The following is a 23758-nucleotide window of genomic DNA, read 5'->3' as shown; positions in this document are numbered from 1 at the left end:
ACTATATGGATATACGCGGCGCTCTGCTGGATCTAAATATCTTCTGAACGACTCCAAATGACACAAAATTTTTATGGGTGAGTAAACGATTGCATTTTATGCCAGAAATTAGGTCCAGGTCGTAAAAAACGGTAATTCCCCTTTAATGCAAATGGTCCTGTGGCTATTTCTAATGAGGTTATATTGTAATTGTTCAGTTTGGGGAGCTTCTTTATTATTTTGATTAACCACTTTCTTATACCCATTTCCAGAGACAGGCAGACACACAGTAAGCCAAGTGCTAATCATTAAACGAGGCATCATACAAAAATCTCTCGAAACTCGAAACTAGGCTATTTAACACAATAGCAATTGTTCAAACTTTCCATCGGCTATAAAAGCACGTTCCAAATGTTTCACAATGGTTGAATACTGGAAAGAAAAATAAAAAATCGGTGAAAGCGGATAACTCCTTTTCTATGAGCACAAAATGATTACAAACCTGAATCATTTTTAAACTGTCAACAATACCACAGTAAGATACAACTCGGTTTCCCGCTAGTTCTCCACCAGCCCTGCAGTAAACAATAAAACTGCTTACGCCTGTGTTTTCATTGGCAGCGGTTTGCTATTGTTATTGTAGTTCCTGGTAAAGCACAACAAATGCTATTTCTGAACAGAAACGGTGCATATCTTTCAGGAAATAAACAAATCAATAAATAAAGCTATGTTTTGTTAGCAAGACTATTTATTTATATCTTTAACTTGACAGGTTTTGGAGTTTATTTCATGGATATGCAGTGTGTGTACATTCACATTTGCAGAAGTTGTTGTACAGATGAGCCAGTATGTGCCCTTAGGCAAGGTCCTGCGCGCTACTTACCATCTGCCTATTCAATTACCAATAATGGTGAGAGCGAAAAAACACACAAGTTACAAGGAAGCACAGGAACAGTCCCTGAGTACAAGATCAACAGGTCTGGGATATATCACACTGACGCCTAGGCGCAGGCTGTGCAAAAATAACAGCAGGATGTGAAACGCTAGCAGGCACAGCATACATGGAACACCACAATCAAGTTGATAGCAAAGCGTACAAGAACATCTGTGCTGGGTATGTACCGGGAGACATCTCCGAATGTAGTAGAGAATGGCAGAGCCAAGATCATGTGGGAACGTCTAGATAGAGACATTGTAGGACTGGACAAGACATTGTAGGACTGGACTGGACACCGTGTGGTGTCAATATCAGGAAAAAGGAACATGAGAAGCTCAAAAAATACCAAACATTGAAAGAGGAACTAAAAAATATGTGGAGGGTAAAGGCAACAGTGGTCTCTGTGGTAATAGGAACACTTAGGGCTTTGACCCCCATAACTGGATAAGTGGCTCCAGCTGATCCCAGGAACAACATCTGAGATCTCTGTCCAGAAGTGTGTAGTACTAGGAACGGCTAAGATATTGCGCAGGACCCTCAAGCACCAAGGTCTCTGGCAGAGGAGTCGAGATTGAAGGAGGTTGTGAGGCACGCTATCATTTTAGATTGTTTTTATAAACATCAGGGAACTAAACTGTGGATCTATTGTTCTTCAAATAGGAAATGATGTGTCCAGGTAGAATTCCGTCATACTTTTAAACCAGCACGCAACAGTGGGTGTGAGTCATTTCTGAATGCTCCACAAATATGATAACATTTTCTCTGGTTAAATCCATTTGCGTAAGATACCTCATATTAAGACAACATTACAAGTACAAACACATACACACACACACAAACTATGCAAATAGTTTGCTTGGCATTCAGAAGAGATGTTGGCTGCTGTCGGTGAAATCCAGGAAAACGTGAGCTGCAGTCCGACAGGTTCTTGTAAAAGGTTGAATTTGTCACAAGAATGAATGTCCTCGCACCGGTATTGACCCAGAACGTGAATAACGTGAAAAAGTCATTTGAGAAAGTAAATACTCTAATATAATCACATGCCATTAGGCCACTGACTGTTTAAATAACGGAGTTACATAACATACTCTTGTTACACTGTTTGGACTCCCAGTTCCTCTTTCCCGACACATTTCATTTCAAGGAAACGTCTTAGACAGGTGTCAGTGGAAACACAATACACTCTTTGGTACATAGACCAAACAAACGTGCAAGTGAATAAAACATAAATTAAGTAAGGCTTAAGTCTGAGTTTCAAACAGCGAATGAGAAAAGTAGGAAACAATCTATATTGTTATTAGATTGCATAACAGGCGGCCTGCTTTGAAATATCATGGGAAATGAATGGTGGACGACAGAATGGCCAGCTGGAGGAGGAAGTCGCTGTTCACCGATCAAATTACAGACCATAAAATATCACAATTACACATTTATACCATACAACACCTTAGACGTGGCTTTCCAGTGTCTAAACTATGACCAACACAAATATGAGGAACTGAAATTCATCATTGCACCATCATTTTAAGGAAGAATCTAATCTTATTATAGTTCGTCCTTCTCGTCTCTTGCTTCCTCGTGGTCATGCGTCTTCTGCACGTTAATCGGATGACTGTCACACACCAGATCAGTTTTCACACATTATTGATAGCTCTTCAGCGCTTTGTCTGTGCTATTCAATTTCAAAGTGCCCTTCGGTTTACTATTGCCCCTATTTAGCTGCGCTGTGATATCTTAGCATCTCTCCACATTCTGCCTCTGATATAAATGATAATCTTGGTTCTCAGATAAGATCTTGGAGTCACAAGCTGGATAATGGAGCTGTCAGTCCATCTCGGTGAATCATTTGTAATGCAGGACATACGCACAGACACACATGTCTATTTCGTGTAGAATAGAAAATCTGATTAGCCTGGAAGATTACGGTGAAGGAAGGAAGTGATTAGAGGACCAGTACTGACATGACTCTGAGGGGAGGGGTCTTGTTTGGCTATGTTATGTTTGGCTGAACATCAGTAAAAGACTTTGATGGTGCCGTGCAAAACTGAAAAACAGTACCTTGCCTACATCAAGAGAAAAGCTGAAGAAAGAAACCTAGCAACCACTGTTGTCACAGGAAGATGTTTGTTTTGTTTTGGGTGAATCAAGCCACTTGCCGCTTGACAGACGAATGGGAATAGGGTAAGGGTCTTAGTCAGGTCTGGATTCGCTTCAATGGGAACTGACCTGAGTATGCTCCAGCAAAGATCTGCAGGGCCAGTCAAATCATTTGGGCGGGCTTCATGCGATGATGGACTGTAGAGGAACAGCGGCATCAGGGGTCGCATTAACCGAATATTTTCCGTCACTGACCATTTTTTTTTAAACTGTGATGGAAACATCTGAAGACCATCTGTCATTTTGACAGATTGCAATTCACATCCCTGACCACTTGGTGGCGAGTGACGTTATTAATTGGCTCTTGGCTCTAATGGCAGTTTGTATTCCAAACATGACGGAACTTCTGTCAGTGCACGATTTCCTGGTACACCGATTACACTGATGCACACGTCACAGAGTTTGCATGCCACCAAAGCACTTCAACCCTACGGTGCCATCTAAGAGCTGTTAGTGCTAGCAGTACAGACAAGACGTGTCGGCAGCCCAAACTTTTTTTTTTCATTTTTTTTTTACCACTTAACGTCAATACTGTTCTGAAAAAGTACTTAAAGTTAAAGAAAATTAAATGCTATTGAATATGTCATTATTATCATTTAAAAAAATTAAAGTGACGGATCAAAATGACAGACAACGAAAAAGTCTAGCGCAACCTCCGAGCGACGTACACATTGTACACATCATCTGAGCGCCATGGAGTTTAATTTGTTAACAAAAAAATCGTTGATTGGGTGTAGGACTATTGTATAGCACCCAGAGTTTATTTTTTTTATTTTTTTTATTTTTTTAACTGTACCAGTTAAAACACACTCACACATAACGAAATCCCATTGGCATGCTACCAGACTCATATTCTTCCATGCCAGACTCGATCCAGTTCTTAACGTATTGGCGTTTAATGTATTTAATGTGATCCAGGTAGGACAGCGGTCACAGAGCGAGACGGGATTCTATGCAACGTGTAAACCTGCAAAACTATGCGTGACCGTGAGTGAATCTTACAGGACTTCACATTTATTATTAGTTATTTGTCAAATAGCCACAGTCAGTTTATCCTCCATTGTCCTTGTCACAGTGTTACCAGCAGAAAGAGACTATGCAAATTAAATTTCAGCATAATAATATTGGCTTCTTCAACAGAAGTTTGTTTTCTACCGTATTTGAAAAGATGTTCTGCTATGTTGCCAGTAAAAGACCAAGTTTCCCCGCATACACTGTTACTGCTGAACTGTGACTAACCTATTTCAAAAAGCATGCATATGATTGGCTGACACTCCGCTTCTTTATTGGAAAAATGACTTGTAGCCACATGCTTTATGACACACAACCTGAACACACTATTAGATAGAATGTACACAATGGTTTCAAATTTCACATATCTGCCAAAGCTTTTGACAAACAAGAGCGTCCCTGTCATAATGCACTTCTGAAGCCATTAAAAATCTTGTACGTCAGACCCAGGTCTGAGTAATTTGGTGCAGTAGACATATTGATTTGTGTCTAATCCGCCACAGGAGCGCATTGATCAAGTGGAGTCGCTTTCATCATATTCTACACTGTATACTGTATATACACTACTTTAAAGCTAAGAAAATAACTTCACCTATAAATCAGTCAAACAAATGTTTATTTTAGATTTCAACAAAACGTTGAAGGTGCAAAAATGCTTTATAGACGCTGAAAAGAATTAAAAAGTGCAGCAATTTGAAACTCATGAACAGAAAAATGCTTAAGTAGCTATAAGTGATGTTAGTCAGATGTATATGTAATGAAAAATGTATTTGAAATATCGGATTAATATGATTTATAACGTATAACCAACTTGTGTGGCTGCATACTGAAAGCAAAATATGTTTTAACAAGGGCCAGAAATACATCACATTTCACTACTAATTACCGTTGAACTCATTCCTTCAGAATGAGCTGGAATGATTGTGTCTGTCTGGACACATTTGCAGTCCTCAAATTCTTTATCCATTCATAAAACATTAACTGATTACAAATACAAAAACATGCTGTACACAAACATGAAAGACTGGAGGAGACCATGAAGACTGAAGAATGACTTTCTGGGCCAGACAAATAAACTTGCCTTGCCTCTATGGATGACATCACTTGAATTACAGTTTGCTTTAAGAGAGGGAGTCAGCAACAGGCAGAGTAGAGAGAGGGGAGTTTGCTGGTGACTGGGTGGCCAGATATCTGGACATTGCACATTTGGACATATTCAGGAGAGATGACTCTTCAGTCTACAAAGTATGTATAAATGGCTTTATGTTTTTTTTAAAATAACATGTGTTACCTGTGATGAAATATGACTTATATTCTTTGCAGTACTGGTTTGCCTCAGAATCTGCCTTTTGCCTCTAGCTAAAAGGATTGTCAAAGAATGTGCTGGCACACAGGAAGAAAGTTCTTGTGAACCAGCGTGTTTGATGACAGAGTGCAAACACTTCAGTGCAATACAATGAAAGTCTTGGAAAGAAAAGCCTGATTTCTCCCTACAAGTAGATGCATGTCTCTTATGATCTTCTCTAACTCTCTTAGTGTTGTGAAACACGTGAATGAAAAGTAGGCATCTGTTTTCTCCTTTTTCCTCCTTATTAATATTATTGTTATTTTTATTTCCATTTTGGTGCATCATTTGAAAGCTCTGTGTTTGCAGAAGAATAAGAAGGTATACTAAAGTATGTTGGTTATTGTTCTGCAAATGTTTCAGAGTAGCTTCTGCATTTAATATGCCAGCAGTCATAGTGCAGCACCTTTCCCTTTATAGCAACAAATAGAAATTCTTCCCTTTTTTTATCTGATTTTAAAATCCCTCCTGACTTGCAAAATTCACACATGTGATGACAAGACTCGGGTGCCACGTGACAAAGCGGTTGATCTTCGTGTTATGATAACGCGAAACAGATTCCCGCATGAGTTGGATGATATGTCATATTGCACAAAAACACCCTAAAGGGATTTCTGGTAAACAGACCAGAGCCTGTTGCTTGTTAGTGATATAGGGCAATCGCTGTGCTGCGCAAGTCAGAAAAAGATACAAGATTTACGGGGAAGTGTGGGTGTAAGATGCAATCTATGGCTGCAAGGAAGCAATAAGCATTTCAAATCACAGTTAGATGAATAGTATAAATGGGAAAATTTAAACAAAGTGCTATGATTTTATGTTTTTTGTTTTTTACCTCGAGAAATCGCTGCTGTTGGTTTTAAAACGTGAAATCACACAGATCGTGTTTTTATGGAGGCTTGTGTTATTTTGGTTCACTACAGAGGTCACCTCTTCAAAGATAGAGGTCAAGTCAGGGCAAGATCCTATGATGAAGATATCCCACGTGGGCGGGCAGCATTCCCAAAGAAATCTCAAGAGCAAATTACATAGCTGAACCATGTAATCTCAAGAAATACAAGACATACAAGACACATGAATCACACGCTTGCCAGACCACAGGTGTGGTCAAATGGTTTCTCTTTTTTTTTTTTTTTGGGTTACGGTGCAGCAAAGACAGTTGGTATGTTGTAGTCATTAAACGTTTCCACATTAATTACAAACTTAAGCAACTTTTCTTTTCCCAAATTCTAACATTTTGTGAAAAAATACTTGCAAGACGTAAGACGAGAAAACTGAAATCACTCTCATTTTTGTAGACTAAATGAGTCACTGGAGCAACCAGCCAGTGGCTTGGTATGAATTCTGGAAGGAATGAGAAACAGACAGGCTGTATTTACTGTATTTACTACAGATAAGAAACTTCCAATCTCTGCAAAGAAAGACGCATACAATAAATGTATTTTACAAAGTATTACCATGTTTTAATGTTAAATGTGTGTCTGTGTTTGTGTAATATTCCCTCTCTCTTCACAGCATCCCAGACTACCCCACCACACCGCCATATGGAGACCAAAACGACACCAACGTCACTGATTGTCCAGATTTAGACGCCTGGCACTGGCTCAATGACCAGCAGCCGGTGTATATTCTGTTCATCACGGTGCTGGGAATCTTGTTGAATGTATTCGTCCTGTTGGTTTTCTGCCTCCACAAGAAGGCCTGCACTGTGGCTGAGATCTACTTGAGTAACCTGGCTGCTGCCGACCTTGTCCTGGTGTCCTGTTTGCCCTTCTGGGCTGTCAACATTTCCAATGATTTCAACTGGCCTTTTGGTCAGTTCATGTGCAAAGTCGTCAATGTGGGCATTAAGATCAATGTCTACTGCAGCATCTACTTCCTTGTTCTGGTTAGCATAGATCGCTACATAGCATTGGTGCATACAATGTCACACGGAAGAATGCGCAGACCGAAGTATGCCAAACTAGGCAGTCTGCTGACATGGGGTTTCGGCTTGCTCCTGAGTGTCCCTGCTCTCATCTTTAGGGAAGTGAGACATTTCCCTGAGTATGGTATGGTTTGCTTTCTGGCCTACCCAAACCACACCATAGAGCTGCTCTGTGACGGGATGTTGATCATTTTTAGCTTCATGATTCCCATTTCAATTATCACATTCTGCACTTACAAGATCATTCGGGCCTTGAAAGTCCAGGCAATAGAGAGGTTCAACGCAGAGAAGACAGAGCGAAAGGCCACCACTCTAGTGCTGGCGGTCCTTCTGGCCTTCCTCATCTGCTGGGTGCCGTTCCACATGGTCACCATACTGGACGTGCTCCTGCGAGCCGAACTCCTCGGAGGCTGTCACCTATCGGGCGCCATTGACATCTGCAACCAGATATTCACCTACTTAGCCTTTTTCAATAGCGTTCTCAACCCCATCCTGTACGTTATTGTAGGAAAGAACTTCCGCAAAAAAGTTCGGGAAGTCTTCCAGCACTGGAGTAACAGACTGAAAAGCACTGAGTCCGTAAATCTGTCCTCTACACTGAAGACTTTGGCATAAATACAGAAAACGCTGACTGAGGTGGACCCTCATTACAAAAATCTTCCCCCAGTGTTAATAATTTAGTTGATAGTGAAAATGATAGTAGATTATATGTGCTAGGAGACACAACTTTGGCGGAAGATTGTGTCTTATGTTGTGTGTGTAATATTATTTAGTGTCTGCGGTACAAAACAATTATCCTGTATATAATTAAGCATAGACTCAAAACTTATTTTTTTTATACTTTGATAACTGTATGATATAAAACACATCTGGACCCTAGATGCAAACATTGACAACATTAACACTATATGTTCTCTGCCTTGAGCCCATCCATTTGTACACACAAGCAGCCGTGTGCAGGGGCCTGGGAGCAATTAGGGGGCCAGACGCCTTGCTCTTAATTTCCATTGAGGGCACGCACACAATATAATGTGACGCAAATCTGCCTGGTGACTGTAGAACATTTATGTAAATATTACCGTCATACGTCGCCTTATGTTCCTCGTATCTATGAGCATGTAAATAGTATTTGTTTTGCTCAAAACATAAGCTTCAAATAAATGTACCCGTGGCCTTTATGATGCGTTTAAATGTTAAATCGAGGACAAAAGAGAACAACAGCTTGCTAAATTTTTTATTTAATTTTTCTGGAGTTTCTGACTCACTGTCTGGTTAAACCTGGACCCTGTCGAAGATTTTCCAGTGGTGACACACAAACATGCTGCTGTGGCTGTGTAGACATCACTTGTCTTATTATACATTTCTCCCCGCGCCGCCTTTTAATGGCTCAATGTTGACTCAGTGTGGGCTGTGGGCGAGGGTACACCCTTTGGTGTCCTATAAATGAAGGCATGTCCTGCCAAACAGGAAAATCAGGCTTTACCACAACTGCTAGGGTTGAAAATTGTTGTGGGCCATAAAAACAAACAGACAGACAAAGTTACCAAAATTTTGTCCCTATTCGAATGTATTTTTGTCTGACTTTCAGGGAAATACTACTTTGCATTTTACTCTCTAGTTTGAGTATATATTATTTCCAAGTTCATGCTTCAAGCTTACTGATATGTTTACATTATAAAGCTGAATTGGCAACACTATATAGTAAGTGTTTGTTTCTGAATTGTGCACCTTTGTTGTCAAAACTGTAGTGTACACCAAGAAATCAAACCTGCTGAGTGAAGACACCTGTGGTGAAATAGAGAGAGAGCCGTACCCTGAGATGAGAGGGGATGCTCTGCGATAACAGCCTGGACCATTGCTTAGAAAATCAATTAAAAATAGCTTATTCAATTAAAGGGATTTTTATATCCATTAACTGGAGCAAACACACTCTCCTATTCTTCTTTTCATTAACAGATTAAAACGCAGCCATCATTATGTGCTTGGAAAAAAGCACGTCACGGTCTGCACAAAACCATTAGCTCAACATTGTTGTTGTCTTCTCTACAAACCCGCACGCGTGCACACACCACACACACACACAAAGTAACCCACCAGACAATGATACATTAGCACTGGTGAACTTAATACGCTCCTTGATCTGGGATTTGATGGGTGTAGGTTCTCCTTCCCTAAAGAGCTGTGGAACACATTGTGTTGTTTTGATTGTGGTCACTTTCCTTTTCCTGGATGTCTCTCTGACACCGCGCCAGGAGGGCATGTACGCCCCTGCTGCTACAAATAATTCCCTGCACAGAGTGGAACTAGCAAATGTTTTTCCACTACTGCCATCTATTACTATTTATTTTCACTTTTATTTTATTTTTTAAGTCAGACAGTAGGAATGTAACTTGAGTTGTATTAATTCACCACATAACTGGTGGTCAGGAAAAAGAAAATAATTTCTTGGAAGTCCAAGAAAAGCTTCTGAACTTACGACTGTTATGATTGGTGTGGATTTCCCTTGTACCAGAGCGATGACAGAAGACTGAGAAACTGTAGGCAGTAGTCATACGGTTATCTATGTATGCGTGTTGATGGTAGGGAATTACTCTTACTCCCGGAAGAGGATGACAAATGTTTTTCCAGATAGCTTCAATTAGCAAACAGCTGGAAAAGTGAGTAAAAACATCTTCTGTCAAAGTTTGATGGCCACAGGATAATAAATGTAGTCCTGTCAATAGCACACTATGGAAATTAAGAGTTAAGTTCAAATATGGCTTAGCCTCCCCTGAAGAACAGAAAAATATGCTTTCTTACACTTAAGTAAAGTTAATTTAAATTTCAGTGAAGTATATAAATTGTAATATTGTTTAAACATATTATATGTTCCGATTTCCGTGCAAGAATGTGTGGCCTTGTGTTTTTAAAAACAGACATGCCCTCCGCCAGTGGTGGACAGTAACGAAGTAAATTTACTTGAGTACTGTACTTAAGTACAGTTTTTGAGTATCTATACTTTACTTGAGTATTATTTTTGGGGGATACTTTTACTTTCACTCCACTACATTTGAAGGACAAATATTATACTTTTTACTCCACTACATTTCTGTTGATGCTCTCGTTACTGGCTACTTTTGAGCTTATGTCAGCTGATTATTATTTTTTTTTTATTATTATTATTATTATTTTTAATTCTGAGAAAATAAACTGTTTCTGCTGATTCGCTGATTCGCTACGTCATGCCATACAATCCATACAATGCAGGAAGAAACTGAAGAAACACCTGGAGAAACTCCCACCGAGCACCCGTGGCCTTATCGCAAACCCATGTTTGAGATTTTTGCCACAAAAAGTGATTCGTTTCAGTTTAAATGTTTGTTGTCCTTACCGCGAACAAATTATATCACGGCCTACAAGAACTCGTCTTCCAACCTGAAAAAGCACGTCGCGGTATGTAAAGTAGCTACTGACGTTAGCTAGGTTAATGTTTGTTAAATTGCTGATGAACATTTTAAACGTAATTGTATGAGCTTGTAGTGTGTGTGAGAGAGAGAGAGCGAGAGAGAGAGAGAGAGAGAAGCTGTCTGCAAGATAAAGAGTGAGCCTGTGGATTGTAGAGTGGATTGTATAATGACAATGAAGCTACTTTCTTTTCCTGTATTTCCTGAGATACTTTTTAAATACTTTTACTTAAGTATTTTTTTAAGCAAATACTTTAGTACTTTACTTAAGTAATATTTTGACTAAGCTACTTTTACTTGTATTGGAGTAATATTTGACAAGGAGTATCTGTACTTTTACTCAAGTAGTGAAGGTGTGTACTCTCTCCACCTCTGCTCTCCGCAGTATCTGTTGCTAAGACTCCCCTCCTTGACGAAGGCATGTTTGTGCTTTGATAAACCACCATTATCCGGACTCCATTAAATCATTACCTCTTCACACAGAAGATAAATGAAGAGACGTATGTGTGAACCTGTGTTGACACAGTTGAAAGGTTTCAGCAGAATGTGACTAGTTTTGAACCCTCCCACATTTCTCTACCCCTTGTCGCCCCGACACAGTCGCTGCAGCTTTCACAGCGACCCTGAACTCGACGGGTGAGTTATTATGGAGAGTACCACAAGAGCTGAGCTCGTCTGCAACCACACAGATGCATGGGATTGGGTGTACACCATGCAGCCTGCTTACATGTCCATCATCTGCCTTTTGGGGATTATCGGCAACTCCTTCGTGCTTTGCGTGTTCTGTCTCCAGAAGCGCCACAGCTCTGTTGCCGACATTTACCTGAGCAACCTGGCAGCCGCCGACCTCCTCATGGTTTCCTGCCTGCCATTCTGGGTAGCGACCATCATCAACAAGTTCCACTGGAGATTCGGGGAAGTCATGTGCCAGCTTATCAACATAATCATTGGGATGAATTATTATTGCAGTGTGTTGTTTCTCACAGTGGTCAGCGTGGACAGATACCTGGCCCTCACCAGACCGCTCTCCCAAGGCAGACAGAGACAGGCCCTGTGGGCACGTGGGATTTGCTTCTGTATCTGGATTGCAGGTGTCTTGCTGAGTTTCCCTGCTGTCCTCTTCCGCTCCGTGGAGTTCTTCCCTCACCTGGGCATCGACGCATGCTACGTAGCGTACCCCCACGAAGGCTGGAGACTGCGCTACAACCTGACTGTGAGCGTAGTCGGCTTCCTCGTCCCTGTCCCTGTTGTATCATTTTGTAGTTACCACATCACCAAAGTCATTCGAAGGAGCCAGAAGATGAGAAAAGGCTGCAGAGGGAGCGTGGAGAAGAAGGCAGCACACCTCGTCCTTGTTGTTCTAGCTGTGTTCATTTTCTGCTGGCTACCCTACCAGATTCTAATTTTCCTGGACACCTTGGATCACTATGAAGTCATCACTGGATGTACATGGGCGTATGTTTTGGACATTGGCAACCAGTTAGCTACTTATCTTGGATACAGCAACAGCTCATTGAATCCTTTCCTGTATGTGATTGTTGGAAAACACTTCAAGCAAAGGGCAAGGGAAGTATTGGGACTCTTAATGTGCCGGAGGAAACAAAAATGGAAGAAGCCCGGCCATTCCAATGCTAATAACAACTCATCGAAACAAACCGAGACTTCTAAAATGTAGATCTGGCTGCAGATAAAGAGTAATTGTGTTTACCAAAAAAAATAAATAAAAATAGGTATGAAAGAATTTAGTTTCATGTAATTTAGTCCTGATCTTTTCAACTTTTGCCAGTTTAAGAAACTGTTCAATGTTTTGTTTTGTTTTTTGTGGTTATTTGAACTCTGCTTATGTGTCGTTATGGTAAATGTGAAACTTACACCATCAACTGTCTAATTTATTTGTTTTTTTAATTCTCACTTATCGACATGTTGCAGTTGCATTGCACTCACAATGTCGTGTTATTTACATACTTCTCTTTTCGAAAATTAACAAACAAGATATGACATGCTAATTGGGGATGTGACGGGTCACAGTGAGAGGAATTTGTTACTGTTGGACAGAGGCATGTTTGCAGTTACATCTATATATAATTAGAGAGATGTTTCCTGTCTGAGTTACTAGAGTGACAAGACATTTTGATTTCCCCCTTGGCGAGAAAGCAACATTTCCACAACCTTGAACTTTGGTTGTAGTCTGTGAGAAACTATGCAGCTCTTGCTTTTCAGTTTTGAACAGAGCTACCCTTGACTGTACAGCTGATTGATTGAACACTAGCTATTATTCGGTATTACCTGTCGATCTTGAATTTCCATGCTTTCTTTTATTCCAAAATCTTTTGCGTAAAGAAGGACAGGTTGCAACTTGTTTTACATTCTGCACTGTTAGTATACTAAAAATGAAACCAAAAGTGAACCACAAAGTACACGTGTTTTAAAAAAACGGTTCTGTAAAGATGATTCAACCATGTTAGGGTGTTAGTATCGTCAATAAAATAGCATCTGACTATCAGAAAGACGTGGCGTCTCTGTTCTGATAAGGTTTGTTTATGTTGGCTCATAATGAGCCAGCTTTCCTCTCAGACCGTCTCAATAAAACTGGATGATGCGAGAGCGATGTTGTTATTTTGACCATAAATGGTATAGTGACTCCTCAAACTCCTATTCATTCTAAATAACACCTTCAAACCCAAACGAACGGATTAAAAAATATATTTATGGATTTAACATTGTATCATTCGGTTGTTATTTTTACTGCCATTTCATTATCTCTAGTTAGGGCGAAGTTTAGAAGGGATACGAGATGGATGAGAAATGAGATAAGGATAAGTCATTTCAAAATCATTAACCGCTGATAAACCGTGAAATTTTGATAAAATGAAAAACAAAGAATTGGTTACTCTCAACATCGAGCACCGAGAAAGGTATTATAGACTCCGTAAGCGGGCAATAATCCTGTTAACTTGTTATTTCTGATGATCACATTTATATGCAGTGAGTTTTCTTTCGTTCCATTTTGGGGAATGCTGTTATGGTTACATGATAACGTTGTGTAACAGCATGACGTCTGTAATCCTTTTTACTTCACAAGATCCACTAAAACTGTACTAAAACACAATAAATCATTATTTTCGTAATGTTTTCTTAACAGTCGCGGCCTACAGTGCAACGCTCTCACAACCTTCATTGGCCAGATCTTGACGCTTTCATAAACAAGTTGATACACTGGACTCCTCGGCCAAGGGTGTGGAAGAATGCAACTATATATACAAAAAAATGCTCATAGCAGATCACCCCTCGTCCTCACTGCACACTTCCACCAGACACTCGGCGCATACAGCTACGCGTCTATTCCAGATGTGTCTTTTATCGTTCGCATTTGGACAAAAGGAGGAAGATTTTCACAAGACGGACGGTAAGAACTTCTCGCGCTCAGTCTCTTTTTCTTTTTGTGTTAAACTTTAACAGGTTATACACACCTTTTGTCTTTACAAAATGCTGAATTGCGGGAAAAAAAGTTAAAAGTCCTACTGGTAAACAATGTAGGAGAAAGAAGGTCTTACTGTGACACACAGGGATTATATTATGGAATATTTAAAGTCTTTTTTAACAATTTAGTCATCTTATTAATGTGTGGCTGTCTGTTGTCCTCTCTAGTATTATAGGTGATTAACTCAACAAAGATACCATCAAATTAACCAAATTTCTATAATCTATGTGGCATTTTAAAACTTGTTTTATTTAAATTTACATGCTTAGTTATGAGTTCAAATTTATCTTACTTCATTTTACATATTCAGTTTAAATATCAGACTATAAAGCACTTTCTGAAATGACACAGAATCACATATTTAAACCCAGTAACTTCAGCTTTTTGCTGGAAAGTTACATATAATTGTTTTGTTTCCTAGCTCATGGAGTCGGTGGAGCTTATAACCGTGTCGACAATGTGGTTGGAAAACAGCACCACGTCCCTGCCATTCAGCACGCTAGAGCCTTACGTCGGCGCAGACTGGGAGCTCATCCACACCATCATTCCCCCGTACATCTTCACCTTATCCCTCTTAGGCCTTCTCTTTAACAGCTTTGTCCTTGTGGTGTTTATGGTCCACAAGGATCGGCTGACCGTAGCGGAGATCTATCTGAGCAACCTGGCTCTGGCCGACTTCATCCTCCTTTGTGGCCTCCCTTTCTGGGCGATGAACATCCTCAACGACTACAACTGGCCATACGGAGAAGCCTTGTGCAAAATTGTCAACTCCGTCATCATTGTCAATTTCTACACCAGCATGTACACGTTGGTCATGATTAGCATTGACCGCTACTTTGCATTAGTGAAGACCATGAAGGCCAGGTGGCTGAGACGGACAGTTTACGCAAAAGTGTCCTGCTTCATCCTGTGGATACTCGGGCTCTTGCTTAGCATGCCAACCATTGTTCACAGAAAGGTGAAATTCATGGAGGAGTTCAAGACATTGTCCTGTATACTGGACTACGATCACAACAGCTCTTGGAAACTGGCCCATCAGATTCTGATGAACATGGTGGGCTTTGTTCTCCCTGTCCTGGTCATTGTTTTCAGCAGTGGAAATATAATCAGGGTTTTATCTCAGAGAAAGGAGAGTGTAGGTTTTCACGACGCCAGTAACACAAAGGCCACGGCACTGGTGTATGCCATAACGCTGTTATTTTTATTGTGTTGGGGTCCTTTCCAGGTATTCACCTTCCTCGACATACTATGCGATATCCAGGTGCTGGATGAGAAACAGTGGTTCCACACTCTCGACATAGGAGAACAGGTTTCAGTGTATCTGGCCTTTCTCAACAGCGCAGTTAACCCTTTGCTCTACGTCTTCTCCGGGCAGTACTTTAAGAGGAAAGTTAGTGCCATCTACAGAAGGACTAGACATCAACGCAGAGGATCAGACATGACCACATATCAGCGGTCAGTTGTCTCCACTTACATCAACAGAACCGAGCAAATTAAGACTGTGTTCATTGCTAGTGCAAAATATAAACTGTGACTGATAACATCCTGTCCCCTACTTCCTTTGCTGCTTCTGGATAAAGTGATACGATATGGGGTTACGGCTCTCTCAAGTTATTTCATAAGACTTAACTCAATTATAATGCTGTCATATAGTTGAGTGGCACTATTAGAGCATATTACACATTGTGCTTAGAGAAAATAATGGACGCCAATAAAGATAATGGATGGAAGCTGTTGGAGAAATGGAAGCAGATTTTGAGTTTACTGTCTCCATAATGGCACTGGCATCATGCACTGCGGGCACACACACAAAAAAAAAAATGTATCTAAAGTGAGTCTTTCACCTCATTTAATGAGTCTCTGAGCTGTTATGTTTCACGGATAAAAATACCAAAGAAAACCCTTGAGATTGTCCTGTCTATACCGGTAAGGATGTACTTTGCATACAAATTACTGACATTAAATAAGATATTTTTGTGCATTTTTGTTTGTGCTGGAATCATTTGATTAATCAACTCAGTTACACATTTTAATCCTGAATGGAAACTCATGAGTCTGAGGTTTTTCTATGATATATTCTTCCCTTATGCTATTAGGTTAATTATCAGTAACATCTGATGTAGTTAGAAGCTAGATTATTATATTAGTATTCATGGTTTGACATTTGACCTGTGGTATTCAAGTATAACTGCCGTTGTGCCATTTCCAGGGCTCTATTATCTAAATCGAATAACATGAACAATTACAGTTGATTCCATCCAGGCTTTGTTTGGACCTGGTTTAATCTCATTTTTGCCAGTGCGTTGCAGTGATTATCCCATTTCCCTAGCTCTCTACGCCTTTGATTCTTGAAGAGGAGTCAAGTGCACTTTGCAGAGAAAAAGTCTGAGCTGTGTGCTTTATTTGTCTTGGCTGTGAGTTACTCATTGTTTTTCACTCAAGATTATGGCAAAATGCTTTTGTTAAACTTTTAGTGGACGTGTATCAGCACAGATTAATGCACAGATTAATTTTATCTGAACAGTGCCCCCGGAGTTTCCTTCTGAATTTTGGTGCATGAGTTTAGCTTCAAACTCAGAGGAAATAGTCCGGATGGGGTTGCTGCGCCTTTCTTTCTGTTACCATAACAAGCCACAAATCAGAGACCTCTTTCTATCTGTTGCATTGTGTCCACGATGCAGGTTCATTTCTGAAAATTAATGAATGGAGGTCAATGTTCGATGACCACAGCTAGTGAAGCTTAGAGCACCCTTTCACATATTGGGATTCAAGTGTTTTAAAACCATCCCTGAGACATTAATTAATAATCATCGGCGATAATCAGCCTAACAATCTGTGTGTTGTGTGGGGATGGGTGTGTGCAAGGGAGGAAGCGGCCCGTGCTTAATGTCTGCCAGCTAATCATGTCCCTCTGAGAGTGTGTGTGGGTGGTTAGTTATAGAGTAAAGTTAGTTATATGCGTCACTCAACGCACTGAAGAGACTTTTCTGTCTCAGAAATCCCTGGCGTCCTGGCCCGATGAGACACATTCATGCCTTTTCTTTCTTTAATCAAACCGCTCTAGGAAGCAACTGAAGAAACAACTGTGGTATGTTGCCATGTAACTAATGACTGTTATCATTATAACAACATTTTAATATCATTTTAAAAATGAGCATTACATAGTTTTTAGAACAAATTTTGTTTGGTTCGTCTTCCTCTATTTGTCCTCCCTTGCAAGCACACGGCTATAGATGGAAACCAAACCAAAACGAATGTCTTTTCATGTCTGTATCAGCCAAGCGATTTACTCTACACTGTGACTTATGGGTATATCCTGACCATCTCATCACATGTCCTCCTTCTTTCTTCTCTCTTCTCTCTCGCATCCTCCACTTTCTTTTCTCTGGCACAGAGCTCTTGCCCTCTAATTTCCTATCTACTACTAGTCATGCAATTCTGTGCTATTACTGTACAGAATGTTTACTTCTGTGTGTCCCTCCCCTCCCCTCCCCTCCCCTCCTCCGCCATCTTCCTGTGCGTATCTCTGGCCTGGAATTGTGTGTTTCCTGTGGAGCTCTATACTACATCTGTTGTCGTGGTCTCATCAGCCTGCCCAGTCTTCATGGAATCCTGCAGTTTTCCACTCCTACCTGAATGAACAATTCTCCAACCTGCCTATGATTCCTCTTACATTTTCAAACTGTCATGTAACATCATCAGTTTGTATCATAAGATTCCACATGTACGCTTTAGTCAGATATGTGTATCTATGACAGTGATGTATGTTTATCTTGCTGTTCTCTTCTCTCTTTCTTCCGTCTCTACCCGGCTGGCCTTAGGCAGATGGGTCCCTCCATATGAGCTGGGTTCTGCTCAAGGTTTCTTCCTGTTAAAAGGGAGTTTTTCCTTGGCACTGTCGCCTTCAGGCTTGCTCTGGGGGTTTCAGGCCGGGTTTTCTAAAGCGTCTTGAGACGATTTGTATTGTTATTGACGCTATATAAATAAAATTGAATTGAATTGAATTGAATTGAATCTGTGTGCTTGGAATTGTCTTCAGTGTGTTTGTGTTGTTGGTTTTCTGCCTCCACAAGAAGGCCTGCACTGTGGCTGAGATCTACTTGAGTAACCTGGCTGCTGCTGAACTCCTTTTACTGTCCGCTTTACCTTTCTGGGCTAAATATGTCATCAATGAATATGACTGGTCCTTTGGTAGAGGCCTATGCAAAATGGTCAATGTTTTCGTCAACATGAGTGTCTACTGCAGCATCTACTCCCTCGTTCTGGTTAGCATAGACCGTTATTTGGCGCTGGTGTTCCCGCTGTCTCATCAAAGACTGCGTAGGCCAGTTTATGCCAAAGTGGGATGTCTACTAGTGTGGGTTTTTTCCTTTCTCCTGAATGTTCCCGTACTTATCTACAGGGATGTTAAAAAGAGAGAAAATAATTCTACCGTATGCGGAGTTTATTATTCAAATAATAGTATACACATGGTTTTGGGCTTAGACATAATGCATATTATGTTCCTCTTCATTATTCCTATCTTCATTATTTCCTTCTACACTCATAAAACATTTCTGGGTCTGAGAAATAGTTCTATGGAAGGCGTAAACGTTCAGAAAAGGGATAAGAAGGCCACCTTTCTGATTATAGCAGCCCTCCTGGTTTTCCTGGTTTGCTGGATACCACTCCACATGATTAAGATAATAAATGTATTATTAAGGTTTAAAGTTCTGAAGTACACGTGTAACACTTTCATCTTCATTTACGTCTGGGCACCGATCTTCATGTACCTAAAGTTCACCATCAGCGTTCTCAATCCCATTCTCTATTTCTTTGTGGGGAAAAACTTCCGCAATAAAGTTAAAGAAATCTGTGAGTGCAACTGTCAAAAATGAGGATGTCTTGTGCCACGCCTAATGTGTTGCATTTAATGTTAAAGCCAGCTCTTGTTAAAAAAAAAAAAAAAAAAAAGTGAAATCTATTCATTGGCATGTTAATGTGATTATTTGATCCTAATACTGGAGGACTGCCCCTCCATTGCTGCTTCCTCTCCTCCTCCGACTTTCCCAAATGTTTGATCAAAGCGAATAACTGTATAACCACATCAACGTAAAACTGGCATGTTGTTGTTCCTCTGTATCTTTGTATCAATAAAACATTCAAGTCCCTTGGGCTTTTCCATAACAGCGTGTTCTGCAGCAATAAATGCGTGCAAACTGTTTTGGCTGCCCGGTGATTTAAGCCAAATATTCAATCTCCTCACCAACTTCTGAGGAAAGCACCTGCTAAGTGCTGGCACATTACTGGGGTAAAATAATGAGTAGGGATCAATGGGATCATGTCTGTATCAGCCAAGCGATTTACTCTACACAGTGACCTATGGGTATATCCTGACCATCTGTGTGCTTGGAATTGTCTTTAATGTGTTTGTGTTGTTGGTTTTCATGGCTCCAGAAAAAGGCTTGCACTGTGGCTGAGATCTACTTGAGTAACCTGGCTGCTGCTGACCTTCTTCTGATGTCCTGTTTGCCTTTCTGGGCTGAAAATGTCATCATCCCTTTCTCCTGAGTGAATGAATTATGTAAACTGGAACAGATGCACAATACTACCAAACAGGGCTGTCAAAATTAACGCGTTAGCGAGATGATTAATTTCTGGAATTAACGGCGATAATTTTTTTTAACGCATTCCCGCATTCCTGCATTCCCGCCCTGTTTTACCCACAGTTCAACCCCCACCGCGTTCATTCCTTGTTGCGTAAACAGCATGGCTGACACGAGTGAGTCCGAATAACCCTTTGGCCCTCTGGATGGACAGTTCAAGTATAAAAAAACAAAGATGGAACAGTAAACAAATATGTTGTGGTTTGCTCACACTGCAGGAAGGACTTTTTGTTTCACCGAAGCACCTCGAGCCTTAAGTATCATCTTAACGCCAAGCATTCATTTGTTGGGGCTTCAACTTCAGGTGTTACGCCTGGCATGCCAGACCACCCTCACCGAACGCAGGGCATTAAGTAAGTCTACGTCTGAGAAGCTGACGGACACAATTGCCAGATGGATAGCCAAGGACTGTAGACCGATTAATATTGTCGAGGACACGGGCCTCGCAGAAGTTTTCAAAGTGGCAACTTTAGACGCATTCTACAAGCCACCGTCAAGAGGCATAGTGATGACTAAAATCAACAAACTATATGACGCTAAAAAGAAAACGAAGGAAGAGGATCTGGCTTCAGTGAAATATGCTGCTTTGACAGGAGACCACTGGACCTCCGTGAGTAACAACAGTTACCTGGGAACTGAAAATGTTAACCAGTTAAGTTTGTCTTAGCAACTGGCTAAGAGATGAATAAATAAAAGGTAAAAGGGCCACATGTAATTGTGTGAAAGTGGAGTTGTTCAAAAAGGAAAATGTTCCATTCACCTATCCCGTATTTGCTAAAAAAATTTTTAAAAAAAAGAGCAATGGCTAACTTGCCAAAATTGTTTAGAATTAAATAATTTTTTTGGATTTGTTATTAATAAAAAACAAATGTAATATCCGCTTCTTGTCATTTATCTTTCTGTTCTGAGAACAGTACACAGAAAATGTGAATTTTCTGTGTACTTTCATATTTGTCATATTTAGGATTGTGATTAATCGAAATTAATTCAAGAATCCTTGTGATTAATTAGATTAAAATTTTTAATCGTTTGACAGCCCTACTACCAAATGGAGGAGCAAAGAAGGGACAGAATGAAGGGGTGGGCAACAGAATGAGTAATCTGATAGTTTACTTGACATCATTCTTATCAGCACATAAATAGTTTTCTCCTTTAGGCAAATCACATTTCCACAGAAGTCTGCAGCACGAGAGACTCGAGGAAAGGAGCTTTTTCCTTGTTTTTTTCGATCAAGAAGAATTGCCAACAAGGTATGAACTCTTTTAGCACTTTATTACTATAAGTATACATTATATTTTATGTGTTTTATTCTCTAATATTAGCCACTGAACTTAACAGTGTTCACCTTGTTCACCATGAACAACGTTTCGTGTACTGCATGTCAGTGGTGTTTGCAGACGCTTTGTCAACCGCAGTAAAAGAAAAATGAAGAAACTAGATTTACATATTATGGTTATGTGGAAATTTTCTAGTTGAGTTTTATGGTCTCATCAAATCACACAAGAGGTCAATGATGGTGATGCCTTGTAGACATCAGAGAGACACAGACTGGTTGTTAAATATGCCGAAAATTCACCCAGGTACAAAAGCAACTTCCTTTTCCTGGATAAGGAAGTTGTGGACTCAGCGTCCTGACAGGCTGGCTCTTGTGCCAACTTGCACAAACACACAAAAAAAAAAAAAAGAAAAAGACCAACTGGCCAAAGCATAACTGCAGAGCCTCACCATAACCAATTATGGCACTGTGAGCTTATGTGATGTAATGTGACCCAAACGCAGACTCACAATCATGCATTCAATTTATTGTATTTGTAAATTGAATCTGCATGTTAAATGCTAAAAAAAAATAAAAAAAAATAAAAATTCAACATAACTGCCAAGTATTTGTATTGCATTGTATTGCACATTCATGTGATAATACCTTGGCAATCCCTGGTCAATTATCAGTCAAATTATTTTTGGTTTGTCTTCTTCTAGTTCTCCACGCAACTATGGATGGAAACCAAACCGAAACGAATGGCTCTTCATGTGTGTATCAGCCAAGCATTTACCTCTACCCTGTGACCTATGGGTATATCCTGACCATCTGTGTGCTTGGAATTATCCTCAATGCATTTGTGTTGTTGGTTCTCTTCCTTCACAAGAAGGCCTGCACTGTGGCTGAGATCTACTTGAGTAACCTGGCTGCTGCTGAACTCCCTTTACTGTCCGCTTTACCTTTCTGGGCTAAATATGTCATCAATGAATATGACTGGTCCTTTGGTAGAGTCCTATGCAAAATGGTCAATGTTTTCGTCAACATGAGTGCCTACTACAGCATCTACTCCCTCGTTCTGGTTAGCATAGACCGTTGTTTGGCGCTGGTGTTCCCGCTGTCTCATCAAAGACTGCGTAGGCCAGTTTATGCCAAAGTGGGATGTCTACTAGTGTGGGTTTTTTCCTTTCTCCTTAATGTTCCCGTACTTATCTACAGGGATGTTAAAAAGAGAGAAAATAATTCTACCGAATGCGGAGTTTATTATCGAAATGATAGTATACACCTGGGTTTAGACATAATGCAAATTATGTTAAACTTCATTATTCCTATCTTCATTATTTCCTTCTACACTCATAAATCATTTCTGGGTCTGAGAAATAGTTCTATGGAAGGCGTAAACGTTCAGAAAAGGGATAAGAAGGCCATTGTTCTGGTTATGGCAGCCCTCCAGGTTTTCCTGGTTTGCTGGATACCACTCCATGTGATAAAGATATTAGATTTATTACAAAGGTTTAATGTTCTGAAGTACACGTGTAACACGTACATCTCCATTTACGTCTGGGCACCGATCTTCTTTTACCTAAAGCTCACCATCAGTGTTCTCAACCCCATTCTCTATTTCTTTGTGGGGAAAAACTTCTGCAAAAAAGTTAAGGAAATCAGCGAGTGCCGGTGTCAAAAATGAGGATGTCTTGTGCAACGGCTTATGTGTTGCATTTAATGTTAAAGCCAAAAAAAAAAAAAAAAAAAAGAAGTGAAATCTATTCATTGGCATGTTAATCTGATTATTTCATCCTGATACTGGAGGGCTTCCCCTCCATTGCTGCCTCCTCTCCTCCTCCGACTTTCCCAAATGTTTGATCAAAGCGAATAACTGTATAACCACATCAGCGTAAAACTGGCATGTTGTTGTTCCTCTGTATCTTTGTTTCAATCTAACATTCAAGTTCCCTGGGCTTTTCCATAACAGCGTGTTCTGCAGCAATAAATGCGTGCAAACTGTTTTGGCCGCCCGGGGGTTGTAAGTCAAATATTCAGTCTCCTCACGAACTTCTGAGGAAAGCACCTGCTAAGTGCTGGTACATTGTTGGGGTAAAATAATGAATAGGGATCAATGTTTGTGTGACCACAGCCAGTAAAGCCTTTAGTAGCTTAACTACGTTGCGCTGTTTATGTGGCTGCTCTTCAACCGCACCTTGGTAACAGTCACCTCTGTACTGCATGCTCTTTCTGAATCATCTTAGTGTGAAGTGTAATGTGAAAATAGAGCAAGGCAAATGTTTTAACACCAACAAGAGCCTGTGTGTAGCATGCAGCCTTGTTTTTCTGCATAATTGCCACTGATATATTTAAAAAACTATTTCTACTTACCTCATCTTTCTTTCGTTTTATTTCATTCAGTAAAACGAGCAGAAGTCTGCAATTAATATTCATATGTTAGTTGGGGCTCTGGCTACCTTGTTAAACTGAACTCATTATTTTAGTTTAGTTAAACTATGAATCTTGGGACACTCCTAAATGCTTTTAACCCAGCAATCACAGCTGCGCTACCTCGTTTGTCGGATCGGACCACCCAGGC

General features: G+C 40.3%; 5 protein-coding genes across 5 annotated transcripts; all 5 read left to right on the top strand.

The window, feature by feature from the left end:
- Positions 1-4888: 4888 nt before the first annotated feature.
- Positions 4889-7970, top strand: LOC311505363 (B2 bradykinin receptor-like). Its single transcript, XM_084568881.1, has 2 exons — positions 4889-5329; positions 6942-7970. The coding sequence occupies exons 1-2, from the start codon at positions 5310-5312 to the stop codon at positions 7966-7968; spliced, it is 1047 nt and encodes a 348-aa protein (XP_084425007.1). The 5' UTR covers positions 4889-5309; the 3' UTR covers positions 7969-7970.
- A 3471-nt stretch (positions 7971-11441) lies between these two features.
- On the top strand, positions 11442-14447 carry LOC311505364 (B2 bradykinin receptor-like). The gene has a single exon (XM_084568882.1). It carries the CDS (start codon positions 11443-11445, stop codon positions 12469-12471), a length of 1029 nt encoding a protein of 342 aa, XP_084425008.1. The 5' UTR covers position 11442; the 3' UTR covers positions 12472-14447.
- A 254-nt stretch (positions 14448-14701) lies between these two features.
- bdkrb1 (bradykinin receptor B1) lies at positions 14702-15997 on the top strand (the record flags this gene model as incomplete). Its single annotated transcript, XM_084568880.1, has 1 exon — positions 14702-15997. The coding sequence occupies one exon, from the start codon at positions 14702-14704 to the stop codon at positions 15809-15811; it is 1110 nt and encodes a 369-aa protein (XP_084425006.1). The 3' UTR covers positions 15812-15997.
- A 2299-nt stretch (positions 15998-18296) lies between these two features.
- Positions 18297-19172, top strand: LOC311505365 (B2 bradykinin receptor-like; the record flags this gene model as incomplete). The annotated part of the gene is made up of 1 exon (XM_084568883.1): positions 18297-19172. A coding segment is annotated over one exon (858 nt), but the record flags the coding sequence as incomplete, so codon positions are not given.
- A 1721-nt stretch (positions 19173-20893) lies between these two features.
- LOC311505801 (B2 bradykinin receptor-like) lies at positions 20894-22868 on the top strand. Its single transcript, XM_084569567.1, has one exon. It carries the CDS (start codon positions 21914-21916, stop codon positions 22862-22864), a length of 951 nt encoding a protein of 316 aa, XP_084425693.1. The 5' UTR covers positions 20894-21913; the 3' UTR covers positions 22865-22868.
- The last annotated feature ends 890 nt before the right edge of the window (positions 22869-23758 follow it).

The sequence above is a fragment of the Chelon labrosus genome (genome assembly GCF_963514085.1).
Source record: "Chelon labrosus genome assembly, chromosome: 20".
NCBI lineage: Eukaryota > Metazoa > Chordata > Actinopteri > Mugiliformes > Mugilidae > Chelon > Chelon labrosus.
The sequence above is the reverse complement of the archived record's forward strand: the minus strand, read 5'-3'. Positions and strand labels throughout refer to the sequence as shown.